Source organism: Diabrotica virgifera, chromosome 4 (assembly GCF_917563875.1).
Source record: "Diabrotica virgifera virgifera chromosome 4, PGI_DIABVI_V3a".
NCBI classification, from domain to species: domain Eukaryota; kingdom Metazoa; phylum Arthropoda; class Insecta; order Coleoptera; family Chrysomelidae; genus Diabrotica; species Diabrotica virgifera.
In genome coordinates this window covers 35,967,845-35,990,623 of record NC_065446.1, presented here as the reverse complement: position 1 = coordinate 35,990,623, position 22,779 = coordinate 35,967,845, and the positions used below count along the sequence as shown (strand labels likewise).

General features: G+C 32.9%; 1 protein-coding gene across 1 annotated transcript; it reads right to left on the bottom strand.

The window, feature by feature from the left end:
- Positions 1–3,604: 3,604 nt before the first annotated feature.
- LOC126882989 (ubiquitin carboxyl-terminal hydrolase calypso) lies at positions 3,605–22,681 on the bottom strand. The gene is made up of 4 exons (XM_050648139.1): positions 21,717–22,681; positions 14,749–15,061; positions 8,427–8,656; positions 3,605–4,755 (listed from the first exon to the last, which is right to left on the bottom strand). Exons 1-4 carry the CDS (start codon positions 22,599–22,601, stop codon positions 4,537–4,539), a joined length of 1,647 nt encoding a protein of 548 aa, XP_050504096.1. The 5' UTR covers positions 22,602–22,681; the 3' UTR covers positions 3,605–4,536.
- Positions 22,682–22,779: the final 98 nt, after the last annotated feature.

Sequence of the window (22,779 nt, the reverse complement as noted above, 5' to 3'; positions counted from 1 at the left end):
TACCTTTTTTCCTACCATTTGTTACGCACTGAAAAATGCTCATGAAAAGGACAATATCATACTGTATTTCTTGGCTGTTGTATTGAAGACGTGTGTTAATCTTTGGAGATCGTCTTCTGTCTCGGCGATTAATGCGGCGTCGTCTGCATAACGTAATATTTGGATTTCTTTGTTCTCCGTTTCTGTAACCATAACCTTTACGTACTGCTTGTATTATTTCGCCCATTATTATAGTCTAAGAGCTGGGAGCGGATTTTGTGCGTGATAAGTAATATGGAAAAACTATACGGGGATATGTTGAATTAGTTGTGTACATGACTTTCCCCAACGGCCAGAAACCAGAGTGGGGGACGAGAGTAGTTATAAGGGATCAAAGTCGTGGTTTTATTATTTTTTTTGTGACGCTCATGATCGAGATAGTGCACCAAAATTTGGGAATAAGTAGGTCATGAGGTAACTAAGTAAAATCTCTAGGGGCGGAAGGCTGCGTGGCCGATGAAGGGGTGGGGGTAGGGGTGAATATAAAAAATATAAGGGGATTTTTGCGACGTTCGTGATTGAGATAGTGCACCAAAACTTGGCAATAAGTAGACCATGACATAACTAAGTAATATCCGCAGAGCCGTAAACCAGAGTGGGGGACGAGGGTAGTTATAAGGGGTCAAAGTCGCGGTTTTTATTATTTTTTATGTGACGCTCATGATCGAGATAGTGCACTAAAATTTTGGAGTAAGTAGGTCATGACGTAACTAAGTAAAATATCCAGGGGCGGAACGCTACTTGGGGTACAAAGGGGTGGTAGGCAGGGGTGAGCATAAAAATATAAGGGATTTTTTTGCCGTTCATGATTGAGATAGTGCACCAAAATTTGGGAATAAGTAGATCATGACATTACTAAGTAAAATCTCCAGGGTCACGAAAAAAATAATACAAACTGCGACTTTGACCCCTTAAAACTACCCTCATCCCCAACTCTGATTTCCGCACCTGGATATTGTTAAACTTAATAAAATACCATTGTATGCATACAGTTTCGATTCTATAATTGACAAACCTATCACCATATTCCCTCGGTATTCAGATTGTAATATCTTAAACCAAGCCATGATAAAATCCATTGTAAATGGTCTCGGGTCGAACTTAACTAAAATATATACAGATGGGTCAAAAACGGAGCTAAACACAGGTTCGGCATTTTTTGTTTCAAACATAAATCATATTGAAAAGTACAGAATCTCAAATTATTGTTCCATTTTTACCGCCGAGTCCTTTGCTATTGAAAAGGCACTAAAATGGTGTGCAACTCAAACATGCACGAATGTGGCAATAATTTCAGACTCAAAATCAGCATTACAAGCTATTAGCGGTCACCCAATAAACCACTTCCGAAATGCCTTAATTTTGAACATTAAAAAATTAATTATGGATCTTAAACAAAATAATGTAACTGTTTCGTTTATTTGGACGAAAGGACATTGCGGAGTCGAAGGTAATGAAATTGCGGATATAGCCGCAAAAAGTAGTCACAGTTGCCACCATATGGACAAAGTATTTAATTTAAAAGATTTGAATAATGCTCTCCAACCTAATATCAGAAGGAAATGGGAAACTGATTACAAAAGAATTGCAAATAAATCTACAAACCCTTATTTCAGAATTCACCCTACACTTCCAAAAGACATTCCTCATTTCACCTTTAATTATAATAGAGCACAAATGTCCGTATTGACTCGTTTAAAATTGAATCATGCTCGCTTTCCATCTCACTTATATAAAATTGGAATACTTAACTCTCCTGTCTGTAGTTGTGACAATGTATCCATTGGTGATCTAAATCATATATTTCTAGAATGTTCTCTGAACTCTCAATCTTCAATTCTGTATCAAGAACTAATTCATCACGAGTGTCCATTGCCACTAAATATTACAGCTCTCCTTTCTTCCCCAGATAAAGCGGTACTAGATTCCATCATTAATTTTATCAGAAATTCAAAAATAGCGGTATAGTTTAGAAATAGACAATATGAAATCATTTAATGTAATTAAGAATTTACATGTTTTGTGGCAAATAGATTTTGTCTGATGCCAGGATCTCTCACACACACACAACACGGTAATTTCTCGGAAACTTCTAGAACGATTTTTATAAATTTTGGTGGGTAGTGGTCTTCTAATGCAGCCGATATTACAGTTGTAATTACATTGTTGTCAAATCTTCCGTTTTTCTAAAAATCTAATGAACTTTCTTATTTCAAATGGAACACCCTGTATATTTTTTGTGTTTTAAAATCCATAAGAAATACTGATTATTTTTCATGTAATATTCCCTATACCTAAATGCCATAATTTCGGAGTTATTGCTACATTTATTAAAAAAAAACTTTTTAACAAATTATAAAAATCAATTTTTCGGCCCGGGTAGACATTATTTTAGGCTCTTTGGATCATTGGGAACAAAAAAGGTCTTTTTTAATTTTCCTCTAAAGTTAATCGTTTCCGAGTCATAAACAATTTAAAACTGAAAAAACTGGAAAAATTATGATTTTCTAGGTTCAAAAACACAAGCAAAAAATTTTATTTTTGAAACTACGAGTGCCTAAAGTCAAGCTCAAAGCTTATTTTATCCGATACCGATAAGCAATTTGGTCTTATTTTATTGTAAAATATTGTTTTTTAGTTGTTAATGCAGCCCCCGATCGCCCGTTTTCACATATTATGTTTTAAAATAAAATATGACAAAATTGCTTATCGGTAACTGATAAAATAAGCTTTGAACCTGAATTTAGGCACTTCGTAGTTTCAAAAATAATATTTTTTACTTGTGTTTTTGAACCTAGAAAATCGTCATTTTTCCATTTTTTTCAGTTTTAAATTATTTATAACTCGGAAACGATTAACTTTAGAGGAAAATTAAAAAACCTTTTTTGTTCCCAATGATCCAAAGAACCTAAAATAATGTCTACCCGGGCAGAAAAAATTGTTTTTTATATATTGTTAATTTTTTTTTAATAAATGTAGCAATAACTCCGATATTATGGCATATAGGTATAGGGAATATGACATGAAAAATAATAAGTAAGTCTTAAGGATTTTAAAACGCAAAAAATATACAGGGTGTTCCATTTGAAATAAGAAAGTTAATTAGATTTCCAGAAAAACGGAAGATTTGACAACAATGTAATTACCACTATAATATCGGCCGCATTTGAAAACCCTTACCCACCAAAATATATAAAAATCGTTCTAGCGGTTTCCGAGAAATTACTGTGTTGCCAGACTTTTTCGCAACCCTGTATGTGTAACGTAGTGAAATAAAATAAATCTAAATCTATTCCACTATAGAAGCAAACAAAATTTGAAATCATTTCTAATTATTATGTTATCCCTGATAATAATATTTTAAAATAAATTAATTTTATACTAATTTGTTCATATAATTTCGGTGAATTGTGCTTTTGGTAAACTGTGTTTCGGTGAAATTGTTTTCGGTGAATTCTATGATTCAGTGAATTATTTTCCGTGAATTTTCCGTCTACGACTAAAATCGCACACTTCAACACATGTTTAGTTTGGTATGGACCATAATTTAAATAAAACACAATAAAAAAATAAAATTATATATATATAATGTCATGTATGCTTAGTATGAGTTCAAGTACTTATGGTAGGGGAGCCCAAGCGGGGATTTTGCAGTTACTCGAGCGCGTCAGATTAGCATATGGGGAGAAACCTGGTACCCTGCAGATGTACCTCTACCATATATTGGCTCTTACCACAGGGGAGTTCGTTAAGGGGGGCCGAAAAAATCTATCCTTAAAAAAAACTCGAAATTGTCAGATTAAGATAAGGTAAGTTAAGTGCATGCAAAAGAGTGTATATTTCAAAAATTTGACTATTTGAACCGGGCGTAAGGAAATGGGTGAGTCCCAAAATTTCACGAGAAAAAAGCGAATATTTCGCGAAATGAATGACAGATCGAAAAACTAAAAAATATGTGCTCAATAATTTTTTAAAATCTATCGAATGATACCAAACACGAGTTCTCAAGGAGAGGGGGGGGGGGGGGAAATTAAATATTTTTATTACGAATCCCGCGATATTTCGTCGTGAAATGAACATCAGATCGAAAAACTGTAAAATACACTTATTCAATATTTTTGAAAAATCTATCGAATGGCATCAAACAAGACCCCCCACGGAGGTGGGGTGGGGGTTTACTTTAAAATCTTAAATAGGAGCCCTCATTTTTTATTGCAGATTTGGATTCCTTACGTAAAAATAAGTAACTTTTATTCGAAACATTTTTTCGAATTATGGATAGATGGCGTTATAATCGGAAAAAACGCTTGTTGGAAATGGAAAATTAAATAAAAAAATGACAAGCGCCCACTAAAATGGAAAACTTTACTTAACTTTTTTTGATTTTAAGACCTACTCTTCACAACCCAATAGGTCCCCAAAGCGCTCGAGTGACTGCACATTTAGCATACTTTGCTCCCCTACCATTATATAAACATCTACACATAAACTATCATTTTATCTTCGTTTTTTAACTTTTGAGCGTCCTTTTTTCTTTCTCTTTCCTCCATCTTTTTTCTTTTTAGGTGGCTTAGGCACTGGTGTGGAGTTGTTAGGTCTTTTTGGCAATACGAGATTTTGCTCCACTAAATCTGCAAGTTTTCCCTGCTCAGCAAGCATAGATAAAAACGTGCAAATAAATTCATCATAATTATGAGTTCTTCGACTGTCATCTACCTGAAATAAAACTAATTTATGATATAATTCTTTTAACTAAGACTTGACTTTTTTTTAACAAATCAGGACATCATAGGTAGGTTCACAGAATCTCTGACTGAGCATTTCGGTCGTTAAGAGCATCTGCATAGAGAAAGGGACTAAATATAAATGTTCAAAAGACCAAATATATGTGTTGCACTAGAGTAGTCGGCAAAGTGCTACTCCAGAGCGGCATGTGGATCTTTGGCTCCTTAAGTGCGGCTCTGTCACAAATATCCACGGCAACCACAATACTGTTTTCATTTAAAAAAAACTTGGCAGGAAAAAAATTACATCTGATTCTGATACATTAGCTTTTACCAAACTTGCAAACTTTAGCGTTTGTCAAAAATCCTTTTAATGCTACGGTAACTGAGTTGAAATTTTCTCCTTTTGAAATTGGCATTGGTAGCTTTGTAGTACAATTGCTGGATTTAAAAAACAATGAGGTATGGCGCTATAAATTTAAACGTCTTTGTTTTGAATTGGAAATATTGGACAAGAAAAAATGTGAACTTGTTCACAACACAAGTGGTCTGCTTTGAATGACCTGGAATGCAAGAAGAAATACATGATCATATTCAACGCTTGGAATAGTAGTGATTCTTATGATCAGCTGAAAAAGCTCACGTTTGCTGTTCTGTCCCTTTACCATTATACATATCGAAATTAAAAAAAAAATGGATTTTGCGCCTAAAATTTTGCAAAAACAACTGTGTTTTGGGAAATCAAAACTCTACAAAACGAAAGAAAATAGAAGTTTCTACAATAATTTGAACCGAAGATAACGCCAAAAAACGAAAAAACTCGTTTTAAGTTTTGGTGGGCTAGGGATGGGACTATGGATGAAGAATACTTCACAACAGAATTAGACGCAAATGCGAAGAAGATCTCGAAGATACCCAATTTGGTTTTAGAAATGCTATGGGTACCAGGTAGGCACTTTTTGCGCTTAACATCATATTACAAAAATGCCGTGATCAAAGAAAAGATGTATTTGCATGTTTCGTGGACTTCGAAAAGGCATTCGATAAAGTACAGCATGTAAAATTAATGCAAATACTGAAAAATATCGGAATAGATGACAAAGATATTCGTGTCATTAAAAATTTGTACTGGAATCAAACTGCTACGGTCAAAATTGGAGATAACTACACCGACGAAATCTCCATACAACGAGGAGTCAGACAAGGTTGAATTTTGTCACCAACATTGTTTAATGTTTACTCGGACCAGTTATTTAAAAAGGCACTTGAGAGACAGCCATATGGAATAAAAATCAGGAGAACTACTTAATGTGATAAGATATGCAGACGATACAGTAATTCTGTCAGATAATATTGAAGGTCTCCAAATTCTGCTTGATCGTATTCACGAGGTAGGAGAGGAAATGGGCATTAAAATAAACTCAAACAAAAACAAATTTTTAGTGTTTAGTCGTGACCCACATCCCGATGCAAAGCTTCAATTAAACGGAGTCCAAGTTGAGAAAGTTCACAAAATGATATATTTGGGAACTGTGATAACGGACCAACTAGATCCAGACATAGAAATAATACGTAGAATAGCAATGACTAAAACTACTTTTATGAAAATGAAGTCATTTCTTTGCAATAATCATCTGTTTAGAACTAAGACAAAGAATGTCAAGTGCTATGTTTGGTCCGAACTTTTGTATAGTGCAGAAGTGTGGACGCTAAAAGTAAAGATCATGAACAGAATTGAAGCATTGGAAATGTGGATTCATAGACGGATGCTGAAGATACCCTGGACAGCAAGAAAAACTAATGAAGAAGTACTAAGGAAGGTCAACAAAGATAGAGAACTGCTAAAGACTGTTAAACATCGAAAAATGTCTTATCTGGGACATATAGTGAGGGGAAGTCCATATAAAATATTACAACTGATCCTTAAAGGCACAATAGAGGGCCGTAGAGGTGTAGGAAGAAAACAAGTTTCTTGGTTAAAAAACATTCGTGAATGGACTCAGATATCAAATGCAGGACAATTATTCCATGAAGAAGACCGAGAAGCCTTCGCAATGGTGATCGCCAACGTCGGATAATTCTGATATGGCACGTGAAGAAGAAGATGGATGGGACTAGGAGTCTAAAATTTTTTTTGGTCGAATACTTTTTGTAGAACAACATCATCATCATTCTCTTTGCCTTATCCCTATGCGGGGTCGGCTTCCCTAATTGCATTTCTCCACACAATTCTATCTTGGGTCATATCAATGTTAATCCCCTTTACCAACATGTCCTGCCTTATCGTCTCCCCCCAGGTCTTCTTTGGTCTTCCTCTCCTACTCCTTCCAGGAATCTGCACTTCAGCTATTCTTCGTATTGGGTGATTAACGTCTCGACGTTGAACATGACCAAACCATCTTAACCTATGCTCTCTCATTTTGGCATCAATTGGTGCCACACCTAGACTTCCCCTAATATACTCATTTCTAATTTTATACTTCTTTGTCACTCCACTCATCCATCTAAGCATTCTCATTTCCGCCACATGCATTCGTTGTTCCTCTTTCCTTTTCACTGCCCAACATTCAGTTCCGTGCATCATAGCCGGTCTTATGGTTGTTTTATAGAATTTTCCCTTCAGTTTCATTGGAATTTTTCTGTCACACAACACACCACTGGGACTCTTTCCGTGTTATCGAGCCCTAGGTGACTTGGAATGCAGGTGTATCTCCCAGAAATTTTCGTACGCATCTGGCCGTCGCGAGTAGTACAGCTTTCTGCATGGTCTTATAAAGATGTTCATTCAGACCCAGCTTTTTTATGCTTTCGAGGAGGGTCTTCGGAATGACTCCAGTAGTAGAAATAATAATCGGTATCGTCTGGGTACTTTCCATTCTCCATTGCCTTCGTATTTGAATTTCTAGATCTCTGTATTTGGCGATCTTTTCAGTAAATTTACTACGTAGATTATTGTTGTTAGGTATCGCCACATCAATTAGTGTTGTTTGTCTTGTTAATTTATTAACTAGTATGAGATCTGGTCTATTATGTGCCACTGTTTGGTCTGTGAGCACAGTGCGGTCCCAGTATAGCTTGTAGTTGCCATCCTCAAGCATACTCTCAGGGACGTATTGATAATACGGGAGATGGTCTGTTTAAAGAAGTCCCAGCTTGATAGCTATCTCTTGATGAAGGATTTTTCCCACTGCATCATGCCGTTCCTTGTATTCAGTTGCAGCAAATGCCTGGCAGTCCCCTGTAAGATGTTGGATGGTTTCTTGGGCTTGACATCCATATCGGCATCTGTCGTTTTGAACCTGAGGGTCTTTGATGATATATTTCAGGTAATTTCTGGTTGGTATAACCTGATCCTGAATGGCCAGTAACGAACCCTCCGATTCAGGGAACATCTTTCCTGATGTCAACCAGTAGTTCGACGCTATATTGTCGACATAATCTTGGCTGACCTCATTGGGATGTCGCACGTGCAGAGGTTTACCCATCCAGGCGCGCACTTTTTCACAATAAATAACACAATAGTTTAAGATAATAGTTTAAGATAACACAAAGTTTTTTCTAACAATAAATATTATTATTAATATTATTATTATTATTATAATGAAAAATTTTAAGAAATTTATTTACTGATGATGAAGAAAAATTTTATGCTATAGCACATACCTTATATTTATTCTGCTTATCATTTTCATCCTTTAGACTCATTTCACATACACAAATTTCATTTTCTAAGTTTCGTAATAATGCTAGAAGATCTTTTGGGGCAAATGTATGAGGTTCTAACAATTCTTGGTTCTTTTTTTCAGCTACAACTGGATCTCCATCACTAGTGTGTACTCTAGCATGACCTCCACTTGATTTTCGTTCAGGATTGTCAGAATTTGATCTGGAAACTAAAATAAAAGTTTATTATTCAATTGACATTTCACGGTTCCAAAACAACATGCGAAATAACGCTTTCTCCCTCCTTCCGGTGGCTCTACAAGTCAAATAGCGCCTTGTAGTCCAGGGCGCATCTGTTTTGAGATGGACGTTGAGAGGTGACTCAAATTTTTTTGCAGAAATTGCTTGAAAATAAATCAGATAATAATATTTGAGTTATCCTCTCACTCAAAATGATCCGGAACATTGTTTAAATAATCAAAATGTCAAAAATTGAAGGAAAAATTCGATTTTTCTCTTGGTTTTTTGATTATAACTTTAAAAGTATTCATTTCCGAGAAAAGTTGTATTGACATAAAAGTTGCGTAATTAAATTTCCTACAATATAGAATTGGTAAAAATTTAAAAAATAGTCACCCTAGTTGCAAAATAGCAATAATTGCGAAAAAACCATACAAAAACAAGTATTTGCATTTTACGTTTTTCAACCATTTACGCTACCCTTAGGACCTTCATATTTCACCCAGAAAAACTTTATGATACAGTAAAACAATACTGTAAATTTCATTAGGATCGGTTCAATACATTTTGCAATCCAGCTTTCGCAAAAAAAATTCATTTTTTCAAAATGTTACAGGACTGAAAATAAAGCAGATAGCAAGTTGAAATTTTTTTCGCTTATAGAAATGTACTGTACCTTTCATTTGCAATTTTCAAAATTAAAATCGATTAATTACCACGGCGTCAGAAATTTTTTTAAATAAACAATAATTTTTGGTGCTACGCGCAGGACAGCGGTGTTCGATTCACACAAGTTGATTTCCACCAAAATTTCTTCCAATCTTTATCTAATATTTTATTATCTTATTCTATATTTTGTTGTATTTTAATATTTTAATTCCACAAAAATCAAACCAATTTTATTATTGTTTGTGAAATATTGTTTAAACAATTGCATATGTTTAAAAATAATAAACTTTTATTATTTAAGTTAAAATATATGAACAAAGAAAGTTTTTGCGAATAAAAGTGTTATTTCAAAGGATAGAGTATGTGTTTTTATTTTGCAATAAACAAATGTATTTATTTATATCGAAATGTAATAAAAATTAAAATTTATCAATCATTATCAAAGGTCATTGGAATGCCCAATCAGAGCAAACTACCCGCTGTCCTGCGCGTAGCACCAATAATTATTGTTTATTTAAAAAAATTCCTGACGCCGTGGTGTTAATCGATTTTAATTTGGCAAAATTGCAAATGAAAGGTACAGTACACTTCTATATGCAAAAAAAATTTCAACTTGCTATCTGCTTTATTTTCAGTCCTGTAACATTTTGAAAAAATGAATTTCTTTTACGAAAGCTGGATTGCAAAATTTATTTTGCAAAATTTATTGAATCGATCTTAATGAAATTTACAGTATTGTTTTACTGTATCATAAAGTTTTTCAGCGTGAAATATGAAGGTCGTAAGTGTAGCATAAATGGTTGAAAAACGTAAAATGCGAATACTTGTTTTTGTATGTTTTTTTCACAATTATTGCTATTTTGCAACAAGGATGACTATTTTTTAAATTTTTAACCAATTCTATATTGAAGGAAATTTAATTACGCAACTTTTATTTCAGTACAACTTTTCTCGGAAATGAATACTTTTAAAGTTATAATCAAAAAACCAAGAAAAAAATAGAATTTTTCCTTAATTTTTTGATATTTTGATTATTTAAACAATGTTCCGGACCTTTTTGAGAGGGAGGATAACTCAAATATTATTATTTGATTTATTTTCAAGCAATTTCTGCAAAAAAATTTGAGTCACCTCTCAACGTCCAAATGTACCAATATTTTTACAGATGCGCCCTGGTCTATTGGTCTCTTGTATTTTATCTACCTCAAAGATTAACAGTCGCACACAGCTTGCCTCCAAGTTCTGACACTAGAGGCTCTCTTCTTCTTGTGAAGTTAATTCTAGTGGAGATTAAATCTCTGTGACAAAATAACGCAGAGCAAGTCCACTAGAGGACGCATATTTATACAATTCCTAAAAAAAAAACGTGACTTCCATCCTTGTTTTTCTAATTTGTACCATACACAGTGAACTTAATGCTATTTACTATTTTTGTTCGGAATAAACTCCAAGTTTAAAAAAAACTAAGTTTTCAATCTAATAGCACATAAAAGAACATCCAAAAATGTTACTCTACATCCTACCAGATTGAAAACAATGAGAACCTTCTCTGGTAACACCTCCGAGGCTTCTACAATTTGCAAGCCATAACAGATGCTGCGACTAAGGAAGATGAGGGAATTTTACAATTTATAATTCACGTCCCATCTGCTCAGCACGGTAAAGTCCCAACGAGAATGGTTCCCTTGGTACTCCAATGGGAATAAACATGTAAATCAAAAATGAATAACCATTTTCAATTTCGTTGCAACACGAAACTACAGCCGCATCATTATTCCAGTTCAATCAGAGAGTGCAGCAAGCATCTCTACCGGTTTCGAAACTTATTAGTCTCTCATCAGGAGGCACATATACTGCTCTCTCTGACCCAACTAGGACAAACCCCGGCGTGCAGTCACGGATTGCAACGAACGAAATGCCGGGGTTTGTCCTCGGAGGGGAGATCAATTTTAAGTCGGTCGTTAGTCGTCATGGCGAGTACATGTACTCATTGTAATGACAATTTTATTGTTAATACAAAACGAATTAAATGTAAACTCTGCGAAAATTTGTATCATTATCATTGTGTTACAGTTAAGGACGCAGTAATTAAAGCTGTTAATGACTCTCCTAATGTTTTCTGGTTTTGTGATGTTTGTGTCATTAGGTTGGAAGAAAGAATTAAAATAATAAGTTATATAAAAAGTGTAGAGTCAAAAACTGAATCATTAATAGAAGATACCAAAAGAGTGATGGAAGCTGTAAAAGTTGATAGTGACCAGAAGAAAAAAGCATCCTATTCAGCTGTAGTATCAAGAGGGCAGTCATCGTTGATAATAAAACCTAAAATTAATCAAACCAGTAAAGAAACTAAAAATGAAGTGGCACAAAAAATTAAACCGGCAGATATTTCTGTAGCAGTCTCTAAAATTAAACCAGTCAGCCAAGGTAGATTACTAATTGAATGTGAAGATAAAGAATCATTGCAAAAACTTCAACATGCCGCCGTTAATGAATTATTCGGAGAAATATGATATTGAAACGCCACAAATGGTAAACCCAAAAATTCTAATTACGGGGGTTAAACAAAATGAACTGGTTGATGAAACCGTGTTTTTAAATAATATTAAAAAACAAAATTTCTTAGAATCGATGTCGACCAACGAGATAAAAATTATTAAAAAATACGTCCCTAAAAATAAAAATTATTATAGTGTTATTGTTGGAACTTCTGCAGATGTGTTTAAGCACTTAATTAATAAACAGAAGATCTTCATTGGTTGGGAAAGTTGTCGTGTGTACGAACATATTAACGTGTTACAGTGTTTTTTAAGTGTTGGTGCTTTAACCATAAAGCCGAACACTGTACAGTGCCCCATATTGTGTGTGCAGAATGTGCTGGTCCACACAAGAGCAGTGAGTGTAAGGAAGATGAAAAAAAGTGTACAAACTGTAAGTATGCGCACGAAGTTTTAAAAATCCTTGGAATAAAATTTAATCATTCGGTCTTCGATAAGACATGCGTGTCTTACAAGCGAGCATGTGACCAAGCAAAAGCCAGAACGAAATACATCTAGCAACTACCGGTAAGTCATCAGAACAATTCAAATCCAAATGGTTTAATCTTATGTGTTAATATAGAAGGTCTAACAACCCATTTTTGTGAGTAAAAACAGTTATTAACAGATTTTCAACCGGTTCTTGTAGTTGTAACGGAAACTCACATAACTAATGATATTATTGAAGCTGAATACCAGATAAAAGGTTACAAAGGCTGTTTGTAAATCAATCTGGTTTTAGATGTAGGCACTCTACTGAAACTGCATGCCAGTTAGTATGTAACACATGAAAGAAAGATATAGATGACGGTAAAATAGTAATTAGTGTCTTTGTAGATTTAAAAAGGGCTTTTGAAACAATAGACAGGCAGATGTTATTAACGAAATGCAAAAATTATGGAATAACTGGAGTTGTGTTCAAATGGCTAGAAAATTATCTAAACGGTAGATGTCAAAAAACTAAAGTAAATAATAATATTTCAGACGAAATAGGTACTATATATGGAGTTCCCCAAGGAATCGTTCTTGGACCATTATTATTTATTTTATATATAAATGATCTACATCTCTATTTTAAAAATTCATTTGTAAATCTGTTTGCAGATGATACATTAATTTCTGTCTCTGGACAAGATTTTAATAATTTAGTTCAAACAATAAATGATGAATTAGATATTCTTAACAATTGGTTGATGGCAAATAAATTGAAACTAAATGCTCAAAAAACTAAGTGTATGATTTTGGGTACTAAGATAAATTGTTCTAAATTTAATCAAGGAAATTTTAGTATTAAAATAGGTGAAGATATAATAAGTTATGTAGATGAAATTAAATATCTTGGAATTTTATTTGATCCACAGTTAAATTTTACCAAACATATAAATTTTCTGTGTAAAAAAATTGGTAAAAAAATCGGTCACTTCTCTAGAATATCTAAAGGGCTTTCCCGATGGTCTAGGAAGGTTGTGTATAATACAATAATATTTCCGCATTTTAATTATTGTATGTCACTGTTTATTTCATGTTCAAATGAACAGGTATATCGTTTGCAGTTGCTTCAAAATAAAGCTATGAGAATTGTCCTTGGATGTAGCAAGTATACCTCTATAAACTTTATGCTGGAAACATTAAATTTTTTAGATGTTAATCAGCTTATTACTGAGTCATGTTTGGTGTTAATATTTAAAATTATTAACAAGCAAGCTCCTCAATACTTCAATAATTATGTCATTAAAAGATCACTTTTGTTAGGTCAGTATAATTTAAGATTTGATAATTATCATATTGAAAGGTTCAATACAAGTGCCATGGAAAAAACTCTTTTTGTTGAAGGACTAAGAATATATAACAGTCTACCATCTAGCATAAAAGATTCACCAAATGTTAGTCTTCAAAAGTAGGTTAAAAAAATTGTATTTTAAGAATTAGTTGATTTTTCGTTTTTAAGTTATAGTTATTTAAATATATGTAAATGTTTATTTGATAGTAATACTATTATTATTATTATTATGTCCTAGTTGGGTCAGAGAGAGCAGCATATGTGCCTCCTGATGGGAGACTAATAAGTTTCGAAACCGGTAGAGGTGCTTGCTGCACTCTCTGATTGAACTGGAATAATGATGCGACTGTAGTTTCGTGTTGCAACGAAATTGAAAATGGTTATATATTTTTGATTTACATGTTTACTGATTGGAGTACGAAGGGAAACATTCTCGTTGGAACTTTACGCGCTGAGCAGATGGGACGTGAATTATAAATTGTAAAATTCCCTCATCTTCCTTAGTCTCAGCATCCGTTATGGCTTGGAAATTGTAGAAGCCTCGGAGGTGTTATCAGAGAAGTTTTCCATTGTTTTCAATCTGGTAGGATGTAGAGTAACATTTTTGGATGTTCTTTCATGTGCTATTAGATTGAAAACTTAGTTTTTTGTTAGCAGTTGCCGTTAGGGCATCCCTGCCATTTCGTTCGTTGCAATCCGTGACTGCATGCAGGGGTTTGTCCTAGTTGGGTCAGAGAGAGCAGCATATGTGCCTCCTGATGAGAGACTAATAAGTTTCGAAACCGTTAGAGGTGCTTGCTGCACTCTCTGATTGAATTGGAATAATGATGCGGCTGTAGTTTCGTGTTGCAACGAAATTGAAAATGGTTATTCATTTTTGATTTCCAAGTTTAAAATTAAGATTATTTGTTGTTTTGTCGTTTCATGACATATATACACTATAGGGTCCATCCAGCTGCAATAGAGTCAATGTGTGGTCAGCAAGTTGTGATCTTTATGTAACTTACTGATTGTTTCATGCAGATTTAAAATAAAATTTGTTAAGAATTCACAAACTAGATTCCTATCTAAACTCTACTAAACATAATATACTTACTAGTTCTCTCCTTATCTTCCTGTTCTGCCATTCTTAGTACAACAAACCTTTTTAAATCTTTGGATGTGGGACTATTTTGTCCTCCTGAAGAATTAGCCCAATTCCAAGTTTGTGTTGGAGAGTTAAAAGCTGATCCAATATCTGAAGGAGTGTCAGTGCCTGAAGTACTAGGAGCTGGAGAAGTTTGAATTGTTAAAGGTGTTGCATAATCTAGGGGACATAGAGTTACTTTACTGGTTGCAGATACTATTTCAGGTTTGACATTTTTTGAGTCATCTTCAGAATGGCCTTCTTTAGATACCTCAGTACATTGCTAAAAATTATAATCAATAAAAATAAGGAATGGAGGCATACAATATAAAATAAATTAAAATCTGGGTGTGCTTTTATAGTCTTAACTATTCTCCTTCACTTGGCACCACAACTCTGAGTTCTGGCCTGCTTCAGAATATTCTTCCATTCTATCTAGTAGGCTACTTCTCCACATGTTCATGTCTATCCGTTGTATTGAACACATGTTTGAACTTTATATATAGTTGCTAAATTTGTATATTATCCTCAAAACATTTTTCATTATAGTCTTTTTCTTCTTCTTCCAATGGCGCTACAGTCCAAATAGTATCCAAGTTCTATCATTTAGCAAACTGTGCACATCTGCTGCCAATTCACTCTTCCATCTTTTATGTGGCATTCCTTCTAGTATTCTGTCTTGCATTTTACCATCTAGAATCTAGAACTCTTCTTAACAGTTTGTCATCATCACTATACAAAGCCATTAAGTTGGTATAGGTTACAATTATATCTCAATCTTCATATCCCATAAATGGATTTCTTGGAGATGGGGAAAAAATAATTTGTCTTGCCAAACCGTTCAAAAAGTTTCTTTTTGTGTTTCTGTTATCCCATGTTTCACATTTATAACATACTATTACTCTAATGATGTACTATAAGACATAACTTATTATACATCTTCCATTCATGTAACCTGCAGGCTGTAAATGTTTCTACTCATTAAAAAAAAAGCAGAAAAACACTATATCTAGCGGAAAGACAACAGAGATTGCCAAACATATAGCCCAATCATCAAAATAATAAAGTTCTTTGCACTGCATCATCTAATGAGGTCAAAACTTCTCTCAGAAGGTGAAAAAATCCGTATAATATATAAGACCATAATACCACCAGCAGTCACATATAAAGCGAAACATGAACATTAACAAAAAGAGAAGTAAATAAATTGCTGATGTGGGTACGTAAAATTCTTAGAGTAATGTAAGGCCCTTGTAGAGACAGCTTGACAAATGAATGGAGACACCGATACAATTACGAGTTAGTCTCTCTTCGGAAAGGAAAATCTAGTCAGATACATAAAGGCCAATAGACTCCGATTGGCAGGGCATGTGCATGTGATATGTAGTAACGACAACTGCCTTATAAACAGTGTGTTTTGGGAAAGGCCAGATGGGAGAAGGTCTGTAGAACGGCCTAGAATATGATGGAAATATGCAGTCAGAGAAGATCTGGAGAAAATGGGAGTGAGACAATGGGAAGCAGTGGTACAGGACTGACAAACATGGAAGACAATAGTAAATGTGGCAAAGACTCATGAAAAGTTATAATGCCATTGATGATAATTCCCAAAATATAGCAAATTTGTTTAGTAAATTTTTTAATTCAACCTATGTTACTAGTAATACAGATTATCTTGCTGTAAACTCTGATAATAGTCTTTGTGTTGAAATTTGTGATATTACTGTATTAGATGTATTTGAATTTATAACTAAGATTGATCTAAAAGCAAGTTCTGGACCTGATAATATATCCCCTCTGTTCATATTTAATTGTAGATTTATTCTGAGTTATATTTTATAAAAAATATTTAGTTTGTCATTGGGCTCAGGTGTCTTTCCAGGGATATGGAAGAGAAGTTATATTACCCCAGTCCATAAAGGTGGTAATATTGGTGGTAATAAAGGTGGAGAAAATATTGAAAACTACCGAGCTATATCTAAAATTTCAGTTTTTGCTAAATCTTTTGAAGGGATTGTAGCTGCAAAACTTGGTCCATTATTGAATCCTACTTTACTGCCCGACCAACATGGTTTTATTCCAGGACATTCTACTACTACCAATCCTTTAGTTTTACAAGAATTTTTGTTGGATGCTCTTGAAGGGTATGACCAGGTTGATGTCATTTATACTGGCTTTTCGAAGGCATTCGATAGAGTTAATCATACTGTCCTAATCTCTAAACTTTATAATGCTGGTTTACATGGAAGATTATTAGGCTGGATGGAGAGCTATCTCACAGATAGAACTTAAGTTGTAAAAATTAACCAATTTTTGTCATCTACTAACAATGTAACCTCTGGTGTTCCACAAGGTGGACATTTATCTCCTCTGCTTTTTAATTGTTTTGTAAATGATATAAAAAATTGTTATTATCATAGTAATATTCTTTTCTATGCTGATGACCTAAAAATTTATAGAGTCCTAAAATATTCCAATGACTGTAGTTTATTACAGAATGATTTAAGTAGATTATTGGATTGGTGTAACTTAAATGCTTTGAATTTGAACATAAATAAATGTTTTAACTATTTAGAATGGGAAATAAGCCACAATATTATTAAAAAATGATTTTTTATTAACGTTTCGACGCCCAAATCGGGTGCCGTTGTCAAAATACAAAATACTATTAATATAAACAAAAATGTTGTTGCTTAGTAAAAAAATTCTTCTAATAATTTATTTAATTTGACTCATTTATATCGGCAATTCAGATACATATGATACATTTTAAAGTAGAAGACTTTAAAATGATATTGCCAATATTTATGAGTTGCGTTCCTGGGACGACTTTACTGAAAGATAGTTCATTCGATTACATGAAATCAACCCCAACTCAAGAATATCCGTCACAAAAAAAATCATAGCATGTGATCTGTCTTTAAAAAGACAACCACATGCAACGGTGACATTAAAATTCTCGCGTTAGAGATCTCATAGTAAATCACGAGAGAAAACCAGGAAAAACCTCGTGATACTATCCCGACATCGTAAGTATTTGGTCTTACATTTAATTTACTCTCAAAATTAATACCAAATTCTGACTTTACTATAATTTTGTTTAAATTATAAATAATATCAATAATACATGGGTATATAAGTAATACTAAAATATAAAATATGTACTAACTCGACTATTGACTTACTAATTGTGGTATTTTCTTTCTATTGACTTCCTCTTTCAGTATGGGTATCCACATCCTACTGAATTCCACCGAGGAATTTGCGACACAATTGGTTTCGTTTAGCATAATTAGAGCCGCTTCTTTGATTTTTCTCTTTTTACTATCTGTTTCTTTCAGGACTATACTTGAATCTCTCCACTGAACTCTATGTTCATTATCCCATGCGTGTTGACATATTTGAGATCTATCAAATTCTCTATTTTTAATATAAGATTGATGTTCACTTATTCTAACGTTTAATGGTCTTGATGTTTCACCTATATAAAACTGTTCGCATTCACAAGGTATTTTATAAATACAATTCTTTGTCCTTTCTTGTTCATTGTTAGGTTTAGTTTTAGATAGAATAGATCTCAATGTGTTGGTTGTTTTGAATGTTGTTGAAATGTTGAATTTATTTCCTATTGTTTTAAGTTTCTCGGATAGTCCTTTTATGTATGGTATTGATATTTTCCTCGTATTATTTCTTGTGAATGTTGTAGGATCCCGTTCTATGTTGTTCTGTTCCATTCGATCCAATCTTGACAATTCCTTATTTATAAACGATAAAGGATAATCATTTTTTAATAAAACAGATGTTAAGAATTGTTTTTCTTCTAAAAAGGAATTTTCGTTAGAACAAGTAATTTTGGCTCTATCATATAAGGATTTTATGATTCCCTTTTTAACGTTGATGTTGTGATTTGATTTGTAATTGAGATATCTGTTGGTATGTGTTGGTTTTCTATACACTTGAGTCTCATATCCAGTATCCTTCTTTAAGACTAAAACATCGAGGAAAGGCAGGGTGTTATTATATTCCTTTTCCATTGTAAATTTTATTGTCTCTTCTTGATCGTTTATAATATTCAGGAATGTATCCAACAATTCTGATCTATGAGGCCATATTGAAAACACATCATCTACATATCTCCACCATACAGTGGGTTTTAAATTTTGTTTAGAAATGATATTAGTTTCGAAATCCTCCATAAATATATTAGCCAATAATGGAGATAAAGAGGAGCCCATTGCTAGACCAAAATTTTGTTTATAAAATTCATTATTTAGTTGAAAATAGGTATTATTAGTACATAATGTCAATAACTCCATTATAGCTGATACATTTAGTTTTGTCCTAGTTGTCAATGTATCATCATTCTCTAATTTCGTTTTGATTATGTTTAAAGTTTTATCTAATGGCACATTTGTAAATAAACTGTTTATGTCAAAACTTACTAAAATATTATTTGGATTAAACTCAATAGTTGATAATTTGTTTACAAAATGTTTTGTATTTTTTATAAATGTGTCATCATTATTAGCAAATGGTTTTATAATGTTTAATAAAAATTTTGATAGTTCACTACAAGGAGAACTGATGGTACTACAAATGGGTCTAAGTGGTATGTTCGCTTTATGAATTTTCGGTACTCCATAAAAATGTGGTGACTTACTGTAATGAGGTGTAATTAATTTTCGTTGATAGTATGTTAGATCATTTTTAAACTTGAATAAAGTTCTATAGATTTTGTTTTCCAGTGTTTTCGTTGGATCCTTCGTTAATTTGGTATAAGGTCCATTTGTAATTAGATCTGTAATTTTGTCCTCGTATTGTATTTTATCCATTATTACAGTTGCATTTCCTTTATCCGCTGGTAGGATCGTTATGGAGTCATCATTTTTTAAAGTTTTTAAAGCTTAATTTCCTCTTTACTGATGTTCTGTTCAATTTGATTTGTCTTTTCCAATTCAAGTTTACATAGTACCCTATACTGTTCTTTTTCATGAGTTGGTAAACACTGTGATATTTTTTCCACTGAACTAATTATGTCTAATTTTGGAATAGATGGATGAGTAACAGCATAGTTTAAACCCTTTGACAATACCAAATTCTCCGTTGCATTTAACTGTCTATTTGATAGATTGACAACTGTCGCTAATATGTCATTATTTCTATTTAGGTTATCAAAAGTATGTATACTATTTTGTTCTAAAAGAATATTAAATTTATTTAAATGTATATTTCTTTGTTTCTGATATGAATTTTGATAAATTATGTGTAAACTAAAAATAATTCGATCAAAATCAGAATTTGATATCATTCCGAAAAGCAAATCTTTAATACTTACGATGTCTTGTTCAATAAAAAATAAATTTGACCTGTGAAATTGTAACCTTTCCCGGATCATTGACAAACTGGCTCTATGTAGAATATTTTGGAGTCTTCTGCTTGAGTATGCTGGCCGTAACCTCAAGCCCTTCGGTATTAAGTTGTTATCTCTACATCGTTTTAAGAATTTGATAGAATTTTGACAGTGTGCCAGTTTCTCGTAGAAAGTTTCCAATTTCCTAAAATTTTGACACACGCTAGGCCCATACATAATTTTTTTTGTGACGGATATTCTTGAGTTGGGGTTGATTTCATGTAATCGAATGAACTATCTTTCAGTAAAGTCGTCCCAGGAACGCAACTCATAAATATTGGCAATATCATTTTAAAGTCTTCTACTTTAAAATGTATCATATGTATCTGAATTGCCGATATAAATGAGTCAAATTAAATAAATTATTAGAAGAATTTTTTTACTAAGCAACAACATTTTTGTTTATATTAATAGTATTTTGTATTTTGACAACGGCACCCGATTTGGGCGTCGAAACGTTAATAAAAAATCATTTTTTAATAATATTGTGGCTTATTTCCCATTCTAAATAGTTAAAATTGTAAAAATGCCACAAGAAAATAGCTTCAGAACAACAATAAATAAATGTAAGGTAATGCGATTTTTTAGAAACAAACATCCGATTTCATTTGAATACCATATTGGACCGAATATTTTGGAGGTAATCACAACATTTAAGGATCTTGGGGTAATTTTTGACCCTACATTAAGCTTCAGGGACCACTTTTCTTACGTTTTTAATAGATCCATGAAACTTTTAGGTTTCATGAAACATAGTCTCTCTGAATTTGATATAATATTTATTGTCTCAAAAATATCTACTGTTCCCTTATTAGATCGGTTTTGGAATATGGTAGCAATATTTGGTCTCTGCATTATAACTGCTACAAAGATCTATTACAAAGAGTACAGAGAAAGTTTTTAAGATTTACTTTTAAATTGAGAATACCTGTATGCAAATGAAATTGAATACATTGTTTTACAATCTTTACTTGAATTGCCTACTCTTGAAGAAAGGCGAATATTGCTAGATGTAGCATTTATATATAAATTAATAGGAGGAGGCATTCATGCTAGTGCTCTTTTGGAAAAGGTTTACTTCCATACTCCCTGTAGAGACACCAGATCTGAAGACTTATTTTATTTAGAATTTCATAATCGAACTTATACTGTAAATAAACCCTTACAGAAAATGTGTAGAAATGCAAACAAATTTAATAGTAATGATTTTTTTCATTTATCACTAAGTACTATTAAGTATAAGAGCGAAAATACCTTTTTATGTAATCACATTGTGCTTTAATAGTTTAGTTAAATTTAAGTGGATTTGTAAAAATTTAAGTTGATTTGTAAAAACGGCAAGTCCGTAAATAAACATTACATCACATTATGATGATCAAAATAGTTGAAAAATAGAAGTAAAATTTCATATGGAGTAAGTGTCTGGAATACGCAGTAGTGTCCGTGAATGTGTTAAAGAAATCTGACAATATCATAATTTCATTCAATACTTAATACTTCATAATTTATGTTTGAATTGTATATTTACCTCTTCAGCACTGTTAGATATTGAAATCTTGACATGCTCTCCTTGATTTTCTAACTTAGTACCGCCTCCTTTATCTTTGATTTTAACTAAATGTTGCAATGCATCTAAAACTATTTGCTTATTAGTTCTTAACATTTTTAACTTATGTTGAATAGCTAATCTTCTGTCAGGCACAACAGCCATCAAGTTAAATCTAATTTCGTTATATTCATCAGCTGTAATTCCTAGTCTATCGGTAATGACACTACGAAACTTGTCAGTCCATTCCATATCGTTACATGGCCCATGGTCTATCGGAAATGGTTTTAATCCATCCAATTCAAAAAGTCTACCACCAATAGGAACAAAGCTTACAAAATGAAATGCTTCACCTGTAAATCTACCAGTTGATACCCCACTACCTTTTTCTAGCCTTCTTTTAGCCTGTGGCATGGCATGTGAATTATGTGCACAAGCTAATTCAGGGGTGTTTCCAATTGCCCACCCTTTATTGTCTGGACTCATTCCTTGTGTATGTGCTTTCAATCTGGTTAAAGTCTCTCCCAAGTGTATAGTTGGACAATTTAACAAAATTGAAATCAGTGCATGGGTGGCACAACTGTTAGGTACCATCTGCTGAGCAAAAAATATATTATTTACAATATCTTCATCTTTAACGAACGTTTCATTTTGTTCCACGACCTTGCGTCGTGACCGGCGTTCTTCAACCCATCTAAATAGAAAAATAAAGCCATATACAGGACTATCTAAAGGTTTGTTAAGATCATATATTTCTTCAACTTGAACTCCTTTCACGCCAAAGTCTTCTAAAAGTAGCGTAAAAAGACCAGGATCACTTTCCAGTTCCAGCCATCCTTCAGTAAGTTCTTTTATATCTACAGGCATTCTTACTAATATATTTTAACTTAAAACTTAATTTACAAAATTATTTATATAAACGTAAACAAATCAACTTTATAACCTATAACTTTCTTCTTCTTCTTTTTTATTAATTCTTTTTTTGTGGGATAATGATTTAATTTAAATAATTCATTTTATCAATGAATACTTTATAATATAGAGA

Coding starts and splice junctions, on each gene's coding strand:
- LOC126882989 (XM_050648139.1), bottom strand. CDS start 22,601: ATGCCTGTAGATATAAAAGAACTTACTGAAGGATGGCTGGAACTGGAA. Junction 15,062..21,716: donor TATCTAACAGTGCTGAAGAG/GTAAATATACAA, acceptor TATAATTTTTAG/CAATGTACTGAGGTATCTAA. Junction 8,657..14,748: donor GGAAGATAAGGAGAGAACTA/GTAAGTATATTA, acceptor CTTTTATTTTAG/TTTCCAGATCAAATTCTGAC.